A 15,687-nucleotide genomic window follows, 5' to 3' on the forward strand; every position below is an offset into this window, starting at 1 on the left:
GCGCGAGGGGCGGCTGAGAGAAGGGGCCCGCCGGGCCGGGGACAGCCGGAGGGCTGGGGATCCCGGGCGGGCTGCGTGAGGAGCGCAGGGCCTGAGCTGCGGGCCCTGGGGCTGGCGGCGGCCGGTGTCCCCTCTGTGCGGCTGGAGCTGCCCGGCGCCGCCGTGCCTCAGCGCGGGTGGGGCCTCAGGGCGGTGGCACCCGGGGCCGCAGCGCAGGGAGGCGGCGGGTCGCTGGCAGTCCCGGGACTCGGCCCCGGGTGCCGGTTGGGGCAGGTTGTGATGCCGCAAGGAGGGCTGAGGCGGTGAAACGCTGCCGCAGTCAGCGGGGCTGTGCTGCCGGGGCGTCTTTCCTGCGGGATTTGGGTTGTTCCGGGTCGCTTCGAGTGCCACGGTGGGACAGGCGCACACGCTGCAGGCGTTCCGAGTAATATTTCATGGGGCTGGGGAGAGAAAAAGATCCTGCGGTCAGAAGTATGGCCTGGCATTCGTTAGCGTGTGTTTCCTTTGACGACACACAATACTTCTTGCAACTCAGGGTTGTTTTTTTCGACTTGTCGAGTATCGTAGGTCTGTGCTTTATTGGAGTAGCAACTGGTGCTGACTCAGTAGGACAGTTGCCTGAAAGTGTTCGGGACCTGCTGGTGTGATGGACCGGTGGTCAGTCTCCTTTGCTAAACAAATGGGAATGTTTTATGCTGCTGCTGCCTGTGAATCATATTAAGTTCTGTGCTTTTGATTCCCAAAGAGCTCTTTTCGCTGAATAACATTTGTAGCTATGGTTGCCATTTATGAGAAAGCCGGTAGGAAGCTATCGGCGGTACTAAAGGTGTAGAATGTGTTCAGTCTGAGCGTCAGCCACATGTGTGCAGATGTGCGGCTGTCTACATAGAAAAAAATCTGAAAAACTAGTGTCCTAGATACTGATTTTAAAGCTGCAAAAATCTCCTTTTCCAGCTATTCTTGTCTTTGGGATTGCAGCGGGTTTTTTTATTCACTTTGTTCTCGTTGTTAGGAATCTGTACGTGAACACGTTATTTATTATTTGGTATATGCACATGTGGGTGCAAACGTGCGTGTATATATAGGCACACATGAGAATTAATATTAGTATTCTGTAACCTGTTTTGTGGGCATACTTATTCTTGTTTAAGAGTAATTTACTTAGCTTATGTCCCTTGGAGATAGGATTAAATTAATTCCCCCCAAATAAATTATTCCTTCATGCAGATAAGTTTTCATAGAGGAGTTTAAACCAATCATGGCCACAGAGCTCATCAGGTGTAATTTATTGATGGCCTTGTCTAGAGGGTAGTTTTAATCTCTTTTTTCCTCTTTGGTAACGTTTTCTTGGCACGTCTGGAAACAACTTCTGCAATTGTTATTTCTGATGACTAATGTTTAGCAGGCTGCTCTGCATTATCCATTAATAAACCTGCTGAAAGTTAAGAATTTCCAAACTAGATAAAGCGGAGATGGATTGCTCTTAAGTTACATAGTTATCTCTCACTTACAAATTTCTTCAAATGAGCGTTTCTGTTAATACTGGATTGGTGGCAGGGAGGGTCAGTATCACCGAGTTGATATCTTCTGTTTAAATTACCTGACATGGGCATGTTCATTTTATTTGGACTTAATTCTTCAAATCTTGCATGCTTTTACTAGTGTGTGCAGTCTGTTAATATTAACTTTCCTTCTGTAGGGAATCCGATACCCTCGTATTGAACTTCTGTAATGCAACATTAGAGATCTTGTTAGAGGAATGGCAAGCCAGTGCTTTGAAGTAGCACTCTACACTTATTTTAATTAGCTAATTACTGGTACTGGTTGTTACAAAAATGTGGTAAAGTATTAGGATTTTTTTCTTTGTGTACATCTGATATGTCACTGTAAGGAGTGAAGTCCACATTAGAAATTTGGAAGTGGGTATTTAAGTTGTAAAAACAGTTGGCTTTTGTGCTCAACTGTATTTCAGAAGCAACTTTTCTATTAAGAACAGAACTGTTAGGTAGATACCAACATTTTGTTCGGTTAAGTTAGTGCTTTCCAGGAGGTAACTGTCTTGGCAGATGTTTTAATTAGCTTTTTTTCCTCCCCACTTCGCAGTATGTTGCATAAAACCACTAGTTTATTTGGAGGAGAGGGAGGAGTCTTTGCAGTTAGGTTAATACAGTAAAGGACATGATGAAAAATAAATGGGGATGTCCAGAACAGCCTGGGGTTTCTTAAACATGTGGTAACTGAGGTGGGTGTTTAGGCAGGGTTTCCTGCTAACATGGCTGGCAGTAAGCATGGCCAGCTGGAAAAACCTTAACCTTGGAGAAGGAGGTAATAGGAGAAAAGATTGCAAAGCACTAAAACCTTTTTTTGTAAGTATTCCTTGATAGGAATTCAACAGGCAGCTGTGTTTTAAAAAGAATGTTGGAGACAAATGCAAGCAATGCATGAACTAATGAAGCTTTCTATTTCAAGCTTTTTTGTTGAAGTCAGTTTCTGGTCTTCTTTCCCATTTTAACAAAACATAAATTTTAACAAATTTACAAAGTTGTAACTTAAGATACGGCCATGAAATATATGGATATGGGGGAGAAATTTAGAGACACTGCCTCTGTTGACTGGTACTTCAGGCCCTCTGAAAGAGGGACCTGAATTATACATAGGACTGTTGGATTCCGCAGTGATGAGTAGAAGAGATTTTTCCCAAGGGTGAGTTGTACTGATGTCCGATAATGTCTGTATAGATCATGCTGTGGTACCGGTCAGTATGCTTTTTATTGGGATTTTTTAGTTACAGATCTTTATGAAATACATGTAGTTATGCAGTCTTCACTCAATATGGGTTTTTGTTAACCAGAAACCAGAAGTGTTTTGCATTTGAACTTCTCTATAGCTATTAAAATTTTGGCTTGATTACAAACATCTGACTTTTCTGGCTTCCCATTTTATTACTTACTGACAAGATGTTGAATCTTAAAGAAAAAAAAAGCCAAACAACTAAAAATTGCACAGCTTTTGTCTGTCTTCCATAAACAGAAGCGCATCTGGTATGAAACAATTGCCGTGGGTACTTCACTCTACATGATATAAACCATATTTGTTGTGTACTGTTAGAAAACAAGACTATCGTGTGTTGCTAAAGCTTCACTGAGCTGAACTGGAGAAGTACTGAAGAAGAACTCTCTAGTTTTGTCAGCTTCCCTCCTCCCCAGATTGTTAAGGGATGATAAGAGTGAAAAGTACATGTTCCTGATTAATGTACTGAACTTCCTGTGTACCAAATTCCTAACTGGTATTGTTTGGAGTTCTTGCTGGCAGAGTTGGAATACTTCTGTGCCTGTCTTTTCCACCTTGAAATATAGCTATAACTGATGCTGTGCCAAAGTCCCACTAGTGTTAAAGCAAGAGCATTGGTGCATTAACAGGTAGGGAGAGTTGATTGTCTTTTATATTCTTAAATGCAGTTTTACTATTATGCAGCATTCATCTAGAAGAGAGAATATTTGTGATGAAAACCCAGTTGCCTTTCTCAAATAACACTACTGTCCTACACAGTGTTTTCTTTATTAAAACAAAAATGAACTGTTCTGTTGAGGGGAATGACATCTGATGAATTCTTTCTTGAGATGCTTGCTTCTCATCTTACCTGTAAAAAGGTCCATTCACATTGAGCAACAGTGCAACAGAGCTGAAGATCATCTCTAACAGAATTAGAGTTAGGTAATAATTTCTCAACTCTTTATAATTAAGTTGAGCTTGTCATAGTGCTTGCAGGTTCTATTGTAGGCTGACTGCTGCTGTGTCTTGTCTATGATGCATACTTCTGCTTAAAACAAATTTGGGGAAACGTAACAGTATAATACCATTGGCGCTTTAACAGTCTGAGATTTTAACATTTGTATAGGGCTGAACTGTGTTTAATTACTCTTACTTGGAGCTATTTGTTAATATGACTGTTAAATAATGTGCATTGTTACCACACAGCATTAAACTTCATTAATACTGGACTTGGATTTAGAAATACAATGTTATGTGTAAATTTCTTATGCATTCTGGATAAGAGAGAGATATTTTCCACTTCAGGTTCTTGGAGTAATTTAGTTTCTAAAATAAAAACTGCTTAAGTGCTGCATGTATTGTGAGAAGAGAAACTGACTTGTCATCTGTTTTGCCTTAACAGAGTGCAAGAAGGAATCTGTCTCCGGCATCCACTACTAGTTTGTCATCTAGCACCTGACCCTGCTAGAAGGCCATCATGCAGCAACCTCCACAGACTGTTCCTGCAGGAGCGGCAGCTCCACCTCCTGCAGGCATTGCTCGGAATATGTACTGGAGAAACGGCTCGCTCAGTAGACGAGCAAATGCAACAGCTGCCCCAGTGCAGCCTGTGACAGACCCTTTTGCATTTGGCAGACAAACTCCACAGGGTTCCCCTTTAGATAATCCATCCAAGGGCAATGCATTGGTTATGCAAAGTTCTTCCCCAGCGGTGTTTCCGCAGCCAGCTGTTATGCATACTTCACCGTCACGTGCAGGGGACAATCCTCATGGGCCGCATACGTCTTTGTCAGCTCCTGTATCTCAACCAGGAATAAATACCAGTACGTTTTCTAATGTTCCGATTCCTTCGCCGTCCCCAGGATATGTTATAAATAGTACTACAGAAGTGCATCCAAATGCAGATCTTGGACTCCATGGGCCTGCAGTACCATTGCATTATAATACAGGAGCAGCAGTTGAAAATTCTTTTAGTGTGCATCCTGGAATGGTGTCGGCGTCAAACAAACCTGGAGGTAGACAAGATGTTAGTAGAGATACAAATGATGTTCCTTCAGGACCCAATGCAACAGCACTCTTCCCTCCACCTCCTCAGCAGCCTATGTCTCAGTGGAGGCCCGTTCAAGGTAACCTGCAGTCTCCAGTTCGAAATTTTGTGCCCTATCCTGAGCCATCTTCTCAAACTGACGTTCATAACATTTCTCAGTTTTCTGTTAGTGCTTCTCATCCTCCTCCACAGGCAAATTTACAGCAGGGTCCTGTACATCAAGGTATTCCACAAAATATCATGCAAGCGCCTTTATCCGCTGGTTGTGAAAAGAATGGGAAAAACGGCTCTGCAAATAGCAATTATCACATGAACAGCATCCAGCCTGGAAATGTGTTTAGGCAGAACACAGAAATGACTAACACTTGGTTAAGTCAACCATACCAGGAACAGTTTTACCCACAGCCACCACTGCAAGACTTCAGTTTTGTTGTTCCCACAGCTCAGGAAAATAACCCCAAAAACCAGTCTCCAGATATGTCTGAAATATCCAATAGACCTGTTCCCACAGATGGAGATTCAGGAACTCTCTCCATGTTTTTCAAAGGGGATGAGGCAGAAAATGAAGAAATACTTTCATCTGAAAAAAATTACATAGTTGAGAAAACAGAGTTTGATGCTTGTCAGCCAAATTCAGCATCCTTGTATCACCAGCCAATGCATCCTCAGCGGGTTGCAACTAACGTTCTCTCTCAGGCGCAGATTGGTACAGGTTCAGCCAATGAGATGGTACAAAAAGGAATGGATGTCCAGTACTTTCCTAAAATTGTAAGTCAGCAGGAGACACAGGCCGCTAAGCACTCTATGTTTGTTAGTGATGACAAGGCACGTATAGGTGACACGTCTGGGAATGGTGGGTCACAGTATGAAAATGTTGAGAACCTGGAGTGCATTCAGAATCAAGAAGTGCTGCCAAGTGAACCACAGAACGTCAATGCTTCATCCCCTGCTGCTGGTCCTGATGTGTACAGATATGGATCCTTTCCAGGTCAGATGCTTCCAAAGAATGCTGTTGTGAGCCATGCTGAAGGAGGACCAAATTTGGAGGCACCTGATTCATTACCTCATCCTGTCCGACCAGATAGTGTATCTTCAAACTATAGCAACATTAGCCATAGGAGCGCTTCTAGCTCAGCAAGACCTCAAGAGCAAGTTGGTACGTTTATTCAGCAAGAAAGTGGGAAGCCTGATGAAGAATCTTCTGCTAGCTTCTTTAAACAGATTGACTCCTCTCCTTTGGGAGGCGATTCAAGCGAGCTAAACCTGGGCAAGAACTACCATGGTAACCTATCCCAGCCTCCAACTCCAAGTCCTCCTAAGCCTACAGGAGTATTTCAGACAAGTGCAAATAGTTCTTTCGAACCTGTGAGGTCCCATGGAGTTGGTATAAAACCTGTAGAGATTGACCAAGCAAAGATGGTGGTTGAATTAAGAGAGAGCCACTCAAACCAAAAGAATATCAAGAAAAATACAGCTGTGCCAGCTGCGTCCCCAGGCAATCTTGAACAGCCACCAGATAATCTGGAAACTATTTTCATGCCTCAGGTACACCCACTGCCTCTTGCAGTCACTGGTGAAGCTGGAAATATGTTGCACTCTGGACCTGTTATGGAAAACATACAATCAGTATCTGAGAGAAGGTCCTCAACAAGAGCTCAGGGAGCAGTTAAGAAGTGTGATAGCCCAGCAACAACTTTGTGGGCTCATAATGAGTTACCTAATTTTGGGGGAAATGTTCTTCTAGCTCCTGCTGCTCCTGCAGTGTACGTACCTGCCAAACAAACTGTAGAAGTCATTCAGCCACCCGAAGAAGGCCTGTCTAACCAGCAGCCAAGTAAACCAGGGGCTATTGCTGTGCAGCTTTCCCAAGATGGAAATATATCTTCTGAAAATCTTGAGAATCCTCCCAAAATGGGAGAAGAGGAGGCACTTCAGTCTCAGGCAAGTTCTGGTTATGCAAGTTTGTTGTCTTCTCCACCTACAGAGTCTTTGCAAAATCAGCCTATCCTGATTGCTCAGCCTAATCAAAGCTATAACTTGGCTCAGCCAATTAATTTTTCTATTTCTCTATCTAATCAGCTAAGCAGCAATGAAAACAATCAGCCAATGAAGGACTCTGGGGTTGGGGACAAGCCTGCAATGAATCCCCAAACTTCACATGCTGGTGGGATCGTTTCTGGGGAAAACGTGCCATTACCTGTGATGCAAGTTGGATCTCTATTAGTTAATGCACTTCCAAATACTAATCTGTTAAAACATAATTTATTACAAAGCCCTGTTAATTCCTCTGATACTGCATCTAATCAGCCTGCAAACTTGCTTATGAAAACTCCACTTAATTTGGCTCCAGAAGGGCAAAAGAATGTTAATATGGAAGGTATTATTCCTGAATTTGCTAGCAAGCCAGGGTCTAATTCATCCGTTTCTCCTGGGACGAATCTCCCCAGTGGAAGTGCAAGTGCACTAGTCCCTCCTGTTAATTCTGTAGTACAGGCTAATAATTCTGCAAATCATTCAAATAGCAAAGAAGAAGCTGCTGGAGTGCTCGACTTCACAGTATCACGGACGTTGGAGAAAAGCAGTGCAAGTAATTCTGTACAGGTGCATACTCAGTCACTTTCTGGTGGTCCAGTATATCCTCAACAGTCAGCTGGTAGCGCTGGTCAGGTGGGTCCTGAGATGCATGACAAAGAACATTTCTATCAACAGGTGACAAAAGATGTACAGCATCAGGCTGTATCAGACAGAGCTGTACAGGGAGCATTGCCATCTCAACCACAAATACAAGCAGCTCAAATGCAGCAACCAACGTCATCTGGGCAGTCCTCAGTTCCTTCAAACTACCAGATTGCCGCAGGGACTAAAGCCACGCAGGCATCGCAGCAGCGTGAGAACCAGGTGCTGAGTAACCATCCTCAACCTGTGGGTCCCCAAGAGGCAAGTTCAGCACAGCTGACAACAAGGTACGATCAGACGAGTCCTGATAAGCAACCAGCATCTGGGCAGCCATCGGGTGCGCCAACTTCCACAGCCCCTTCTACCACCACCAGTCAGTCGGTCATGCCAAATGTGCAACAAGACCTGCAGCGTCCATCCCTGCCTCAGACTCCTCAGGATGCCTTTGGTCCACCCCAGAACCCTTACTACTACTACAGACATCCTTATGATGCTTACCAGCCTCCATATCCTCCACCTTATCCTCCTGCAGACCCCAGAACAGCAGCTCATCTTTATTACATGGTAAATTTTTATTTTTCCCTTCCTCCACCCTCAGTATGTATTAATAATTTTCATCTTTGAATTATGAGTTTAACCAGTTGTGTCATGATCCACATTCAGTATAGCATTCATGTTAAGTATTCAATTGTAGGGAAAATCCAGGTAGCAGTAACAGATCTTTACAAAGATTATAAAAACTTAAAGTAGTTGCTAATGCCAATTTCAGTTGGTACAGATGTCAGCTGATAGCAATTTATTTGGTTCTTTGGAAAAAGTTGGCAGTTATAACTGTCTTAGCTGCCCAGGTGTTCAAATTTGGTTCCCATCTGCTGCCTGAATTATTGACAGTTTAGCAGAGTGGCCAGCATAGTGCTTGAACTGCCTTTAGTCTAGACATAATGGTTTTTTTTCTTAAGTTTAGGAAATTAATAGACTTGAATATAACTTGCCACAACACGTATCGAAAGCTATACTGTAGTCTATGCTATACTGTAGTCTATTGATCTGCATCTCTTCAGGTATCACAGTTGTGTGTACGGTGATGTGTTTGTTTTTAAAGGTTTATTCCTGGAGGTGGGAAGCCTCTTGCCTTACATGTCAATCTCTTTTCTAGGAGGATAGCTATGGACAGTATGACCCACGGTACAGACACTATGATAGCACCAGCACTGCTTATATGGAGCCTGGGAGCTATCGGTATTCTGAGCCTGAACGTCCTAGTTCCAGAGCTAGTCACTGCTCTGACAGGCCGCCTTCTAGGTATGCAATTCCTAAATTGAGTAACGATCTGGTGTATCCTGAAGCAGTGAATGTAATGATGCCTGTTGAAGTTTTATAGCATAAGCCGCAGCGAGGAAGTTGAAAAACTCATTGTGTGCTGCCATAGGAATGGACGGTATCAAATGCCGTGTCTGAAAAGGATACAATTCCGCAGTCTTTTCTGTTGCTAAAGCTTTATTACTCCTTTCATTCAGTTCCCTGGGTGGTTGTTGGCATTTCTGCCAGGCAGGAAGTCGCTGCGATGGACTTGGTGCTGAGGTTAGCTCTTTCACGTGTGCTGTGAAAGAGCGATGTAGGCCGTGGGTTTGTTAATCAATAGTAGTTTAGTTTCTGGCTAGCACTTAAGCAGTAGCCCCTAGTTCTGTTAATAAATGGCACTTTTGCACGTTGGTCTGGGATTTGCCTTGCAAGCATAGCAGTATGTGTGGCCTACTGATACACAGTGTTTCAGATGTTCAGAAGACAAGAGATGGTGAATCAAGTGAAAACATCCTGGTGCTGAGTGAGGTTTATTTGTCTGATGATGAGTTCAACTATGTGGATAAGCTTTCTCACACAATTCTCAAACTGTGGTCCACGTAGCAAAGGTGCTATGTGGGCATGTTTCACCCACTTGACTTCACTACAGGTTTTGATGCAGGTAGCACGTGAATTAGGAGAACTTAAAAGCCTTGGTCTGGCTGATTACAAACTAAAGAGAAAAAATGTATTCAGATGCAACTTGCAAATATTAAATGAAAAGCAGAAACAAAATCTCTAGTATTTCTGAAGCAGGAAGCAGCAAATTACCTTCCAGGGATTACTGCTTTCTGATGTTTATTGCATAAGTGATTTGTATGAACTTGAAATTCATGATGAAATGGTACTGTTGCACTATCTCATGGGTGGGTTTGCAGGTTTCCAAGAGAGAAGCCAAGTTATCTGTCTGGAAATGATGAAACCCTTTCTAGTATTAGTCTGTTGTTGTTGGTAGTTCACTCATGGAGCAGTCTTCAAATTAAAAACATAACATTTTGCTTACCACCTCCAGAAGGTTACAGGAGGTGTATATTGGCCTTGAGCAGTAGAAAACAATGGCTGTAGCTGCATGTGGCAAGTTTTATCATGTTCTTAAGTGAATCTAAGTGCACTGTGAGATCTTGTCATGAGATAATAATCTCTAGTAGCACTTCCTGGTGTATACTCTTCTTATGTACTATTTTTATAAGAGGTTGAAATTCCTATAGGTGGCATTGGGCAGATCAAAGCCCGTTACGAGTAGCTCTGTCAGTGTTGACGTGCGATGTGACAGTGCAGTCGGATGTGGACTGTGATATGGTACTGCAGGGCAGCAGAGCCTAAGAGTGGCAAAGTCAGTGTGATAGCGTGTCTGAAACTTGCCCTTAACGTACCAGTATTGATGATGCAGCTTTGTAAACTCTGTTTGGGGAGGGGAATAACATCTTTCTGAAGGACACTGAGAAGATTGGTTAGGTGGATAAACCTGATCTGATAAGATCAAATCTCCTCCTCTGCAGAGGTAGGTGCTGTGTTAGCAAACTTCCCACACGTTCCAGGGAGGAGCATCACTTGACTTGCTTGGCCACTTTGGAGTTTGCACTATCAGTTGTATGATCAGTTGTAGAGGAGCATGAAAGTTCCCATCATTCCACATTGGCATTAAGTATCTTCACCTCCTGTGCGTGTGTTACATATGTGTGTTTGTGAGTGTATACACACGTGTATATACACGTGTAGGTATAAACATACATGTATACATACACATATATGTACATGTATGTAGACACAATACATTTTTCATCTAAGATTCATCTTCTAGCTTTTTTCAGAAATTGTGGGATGGTGTCCTAAAAATGGCATATAATAAAGGCTCATGATTTTTCAAGTAATGGCCACATCTTTCTTTTTCCATCAAAAGTATTCCAATTATCTTTTGTATATCCACTGACTCCTACTTTGATGTGTTGGTTTCAGACAGGTTCTTGTGCTTGTTCTGTTCATTTGGACAATCAGTATTCTAACATGGGCTCTGTAAATGAGTATTTTCTTCTATTCGGTCCTCTCTATTTGCTCAAATGAAAAACAAGCCTTTTCTACACACTACTGTCCATCCAAGCCTATTGAGAAGGGTAATAACCTAGATGTCTGGAATTGGTTGTGTAGTGATGCGCTGTGTTACAGTTGCATCTCAATGCTATCTCATTTATTCACTGAGGTATTAAATGTAAGGTTGTGCTAATGCTCAGAACATTGCTGCATCTAGTGAAAAGCTGAGATTGAGAAAGAGACTGAGTGCAGAATGAAAATAAAGCACTGGGATTAGGGTAGTGCTAGCCCTCCAGTATTAGTATTCCGTGTGCTTGCCAGCCACAGATTGGCATCAGCTCCAAGTCAAACAAGGTGATACAATATTGAGTTCTTTGGACAGGTACCCAAAGAAAGGTGTAGTGCATTTTGGTTTTGTTTCTTTTCTGACTTTATTTAACACTGTTGACAGATGCTACAATGGCAGCCCTGGAGGCTGAAACCCTCTGTTCAGAACCATCTGCGAGAGTGCTAGTTCATGTCCTGACCCATTTTCGTGACCTCTTCTCCAGACTGTAGTCCTCTTTTCATCACCATAAGATGTATAACAAAACACTGTTAAAGCTGGGGGAGCAATTATTTCATTACTTGTTAAGTTACTGAGACAGTTCAAAGGATGCTAATTATAGCAGGAGTTTTTGTGATTAGTTGTCTCTAAGTAATTAAACTTACCACCAAAGCAGTTTATACAATAATTTAGTAATTTTTGTAGTAAGGCCTGTCAGCTTTTTATGGCACACAACAATTTAGTGATATATTGGTTTGTAAAGTCTTAATTTTATGATTCCTTATTTCCTGTAAATGCATTATTTTAAATATGAAACTTTACTATTCAGTTGTGGCATATAGTTCTTCATATCTCCTGCTGACTTTAGAAGAGATTGAAGGAGGAATAATAACTTTTTATACCTGTGCACTTTCAGGCAAGGGTATACTGAAGATTATTATACAAAAAGTGGATGGAGTGATTATTATCCAGGCTATTACCCAAACTCATATGATTATGGAGGTAAGGTGTCAAAATGAACTCTGAATTTTTCTATAGAAAATTGCAGGTTTAAACTAAAATTTGTGGGTAAGAAGAACTTTAAGATCAGACAATTATTATATTTTTCCATATTGGTAAAACTGATATCCTTTCCACAACCAGCACAAATAAAGTTGTACTTGCTGAAAATTGATCTTTGGGCTTCCTTCAGTTCTTAATACCGTGCCATCCTTCCTGTATGTTTTTTATTCAGTAGAAGTAGTAAATAAAAAATTTTTTCCTCACTGCCAGCCTTCAATTTGCCTTTCCATTGTGAAAGCACACCATTGTAAGTCTACAGAATAGTTTTCTTCAATGTGTTGCAAGCCTGTCATTTGCTGGGGTGTATCCTTGGTGTGTAACCTGCAGGCAGACTTCTACAGTAAATTTCAGGTGGGTGTGGACAGGAATTGACTCATGACTAGAATTGGGTTTTGTCCATAATTATCTGAATGCTCACAGAGACATACTGGCATTGGTAATCTGAAGATAATTGCTTGTATAGTGCCTGGGAGGATTTTAAGCAACATCTGTCCACATCCTGAGACATTTAGCATGATGCTCTGAAGACTGATCACAAAGGTTCTGTTAATATTTGTTGAGTTATTATCATGTTATGATCGAGTTTTAAAGTTGTTAGAAAAGATCTATCTCTCTGATGGTAAACACTGTCCCTTCAAGAGTATCTAGCTAACTGTAATAACCATGTTTCTCCAAAAGGTGTGAAATTGATTTTTTAGTTGTTTTGTTTGGTTTTTTTTTAACTAAAAATGAGTTTACATATTTATGAAGCTTTAAGTACATTATTTTCGTTTTGCTGTATGCTTCAGGACCAAATCAGCATGTAATTAAAGAGAAAGGAGTAGAAAAAAGTTATAGGCAACAGCTTCCAATATCTAAACCATTTATTTTTATTTTCCAAAGATCCAAGTCGCTGGGAACGTTACTCATCAGCATATGACCCCAGATACAGAGATCCTAGAAGTTATGATCAGAGGTATTGGTATGATGCTGAACACAACCCTTACCAGAAGAGAGAAGCGTATCCATATGGCAACAGGTTTGTCCATTCGATCCATGTTCTCTCAGTGCTCTTTCCAGATCTAGGGCAGCACAGGGCCTAGGTGCTGATGACGATCAGGGAACTAGTGTGTATGTCTGAGTGAAGGCAGAGAATCTGGTACTGGTTTCTTCAGGGCTGAGTTCTGGTTTCTTCAGGGCTGAGTTCTCCATAGTCAAATGCATCACCAGAAAATTAAGTTCTGGCAGTAAGTGTTAAGGCAAAGGCTGAGGCTTTGCTTGTGCACTAACAGAAATACTGCTTTATGCGCTGAAGATCTGCCCCAAAGCCTTCAAAATTTATGAACTGTTGTGATAGTTGTATCAGGCATCAGAATTTCAGTAGATCGTGGAGCTTTGTAAGTAAAATCCTCTCAATATCCTCTAGGAATGCAGATGCATCCTGTAACAGACTACTAAAATGCAGTATTGCACATATTTCACAGATATATGTTGCTAGTCCTTTCTGTAGCTTTTAACATAGGTCATTGAGGAAAAACAGATGAGCTGTCACATCACTGTTAAGAAAAGGATTTAAGGCAGTAGGACTTGTTTTCAGATCGGGTGAACATTCTGTGGGTTTTCCTAGAACAGACTCTGAGTGTGATGTTGGTCTTGATCTTGAATATTCTGGGTGAACTTCTTGAAGAAATGTCAGTTTGTTTACTGTAATAAAAACCTCAATCTAGGAAATAATCTAAAAGCCCTTCTGAAGGTAGGTACGGTTTTCTTCTTGACAGGTATGCAGTGAAGTCAGTTCCCTCAGGGGTAGGGGTGGCTATGTTCATTTTTGTTTTGTACATTTCTTTGTTCTTCAGACATGACCGATATGAAGATAACTGGAGATATGATCCTCGTTTTACTGGAAGTTTTGATGATGAATCTGAACCCCATAGGGATCCTTATGGTGATGAATTTGATAGACGCAGTGTCCACAGTGAGCATTCTGGTCATAGTCTCCGTAGCTCCCGCAGTGTTCGCAGTCACCAGAGTAGTTTCAGCTCTCGTTCTCAGCAAGTGAGTTTCAAATGGTCACATCAAGTATTCTTTCAGCTGAGTTGGGTCTTTCTCTATGTTAGGGGTGGGTGAAACATTAGAAATATGGAAATATTTCTGGGTTTAGCTTGGGGAATATGTATTTTGAAAACTTTTGTTCTGTAAGTTAAGGCTGTTTTGTAATATAGTTTTGAACTTAATATTTGTCACAGTTGTCAAGAGAACTTTAACCAAAATCAGCACTCAGCTGTGCAAGTTGCCACACACACAGAAATGGAAAATTTCCTCTACTGAGTCCATTTGCTGTTTGTGAGAACTTTGCCCTTACTGTGCTTGGCTGTAGTTGATAATGTGCCTGGCTTTGTGTTATGTCGTTTTTCTCATCACAAGCATGAATGCTATTACTGAACTTGGGATCTGTTAAAAGACTAACTCCGTATTTGTATGATGCTATTTTGACTTCAAAAGCAAAACCCAAATCTAACTGATTACTCATCTACTTATGCCATAAGTACAAATACCTGAAAACCACAGAGAATATTTGGGTAATTTTTGAGGTATAGTCTTTGCTAGTGGAGTGTGTCATTTTAGCTGTAGTCTCATGTGTTGGTTCATCATGTATCTTGGAAGTTTAGGTAGTTTTCCAGTCTGAACTCTGATTCATTTAGTAATATTGGAAGTAGTATTGGAGATCATTTAGGCATTAATCTTTAGGGACCTGAAGTCATTTAGGCATTCATCAGGTTTAATCAGTTGAGATTTTCTGTCAAAGTGTTACAGCAGAGGTGAACATTGATTCTGATCCATAGCTGCTGATACAGCAACACTAGGGAACCCGTAACTCATTCTATAATGTTATTCTTCACACAAGCACATAGATATTCTGTTGTGAGAGAACTGAACATACTTGGATGTGAACAGATCAAGTGGTAGTAAAAACACTGAAGGAGAACACTAAGATATATTAATAATCTTCTATAGCCTATTGCTGCAGGTGTCTTGCGGGGTAGCTTTCTCAAATGCAGTGATGTAGCAAGCCTGGTTTACAAACAGTATAAAGAATCGAAGCTGGGAGGGAGTGCTTACCATCTTGAGTCATGCTTGCAGTATTGCTTGCTTTGTGTAACTTCACGCTCTCTGCTAACAATTACTAATATGATCTATTTAGAGCCAGCTGTATAGAAGTAATCATGATCTAACGGCTAATACGTATGAAACTACTGCGCAGGCAGTGTCGCTCCACACAGATTATCCATATGGCGGATATGCTGCTAACTTTGATGGACAACAGCCTTTTACAGATTATGGCTACCCGACTGAAACTGGATGGTCAGCTGTAGAACAAGGTATTGGCACCATTGGGGAAGGAGGAGGGAAGGCACTGTGCTTGTGAGGTTGTCTACCGGTAGTAGTTTGCACTTCTGTTAGTATTTGTAGTGTATGAGATGCCTTTCATGTATTCATTGAGGCTGTTAACAGGAAAACAAATGCCGTTTTAGTGTACGTACACATGAGCAAAGTTTTGTTTCCTTTTCATTGTAAGGATAACTTGCTTGCTGAAACCTGGGTATATCACAGAACAGTAGTAGCTAGACAGTGTTTGCTATTGAACTGCATACTTCCATTTGTAAATGTATTTTTAGATAGATTTTTGACTACACTGCTTGTGCTTCATGGGGAACGATTAAAGTTTAACTTAAAC

At 41.5% G+C, this 15,687-nt stretch overlaps 1 protein-coding gene across 7 annotated transcripts in view; it reads left to right on the plus strand.

Annotated features, from left to right (window-relative positions):
* The window catches only part of SEC16A (SEC16 homolog A, endoplasmic reticulum export factor), a 31,178-nt gene that overhangs the window by 179 nt on the left and 15,312 nt on the right, over positions 1-15,687 (plus strand). The window contains exons 1-8 of one of the 7 annotated variants that reach the window (XM_075519946.1): positions 3,489-3,714; positions 4,175-6,760; positions 7,529-8,059; positions 8,652-8,797; positions 11,827-11,912; positions 12,855-12,990; positions 13,808-14,006; positions 15,154-15,331. In XM_075519946.1, the coding sequence (XP_075376061.1) occupies positions 4,250-6,760; positions 7,529-8,059; positions 8,652-8,797; positions 11,827-11,912; positions 12,855-12,990; positions 13,808-14,006; positions 15,154-15,331 (3,787 nt within the window). In that variant the 5' untranslated portion in view covers positions 3,489-3,714; positions 4,175-4,249. Of the gene's footprint in view, positions 1-3,470; positions 3,715-4,174; positions 8,060-8,651; positions 8,798-11,826; positions 11,913-12,854; positions 12,991-13,807; positions 14,007-15,153; positions 15,332-15,687 lie in introns of those variants that run through there. The other 6 variants (XM_075519942.1, XM_075519945.1, XM_075519940.1 and 3 more) reach the window with 6 other exon arrangements.

The sequence above is a fragment of the Mycteria americana genome, chromosome 17 (assembly GCF_035582795.1).
Source record: "Mycteria americana isolate JAX WOST 10 ecotype Jacksonville Zoo and Gardens chromosome 17, USCA_MyAme_1.0, whole genome shotgun sequence".
Classification (NCBI taxonomy): Eukaryota; Metazoa; Chordata; class Aves; order Ciconiiformes; family Ciconiidae; genus Mycteria; species Mycteria americana.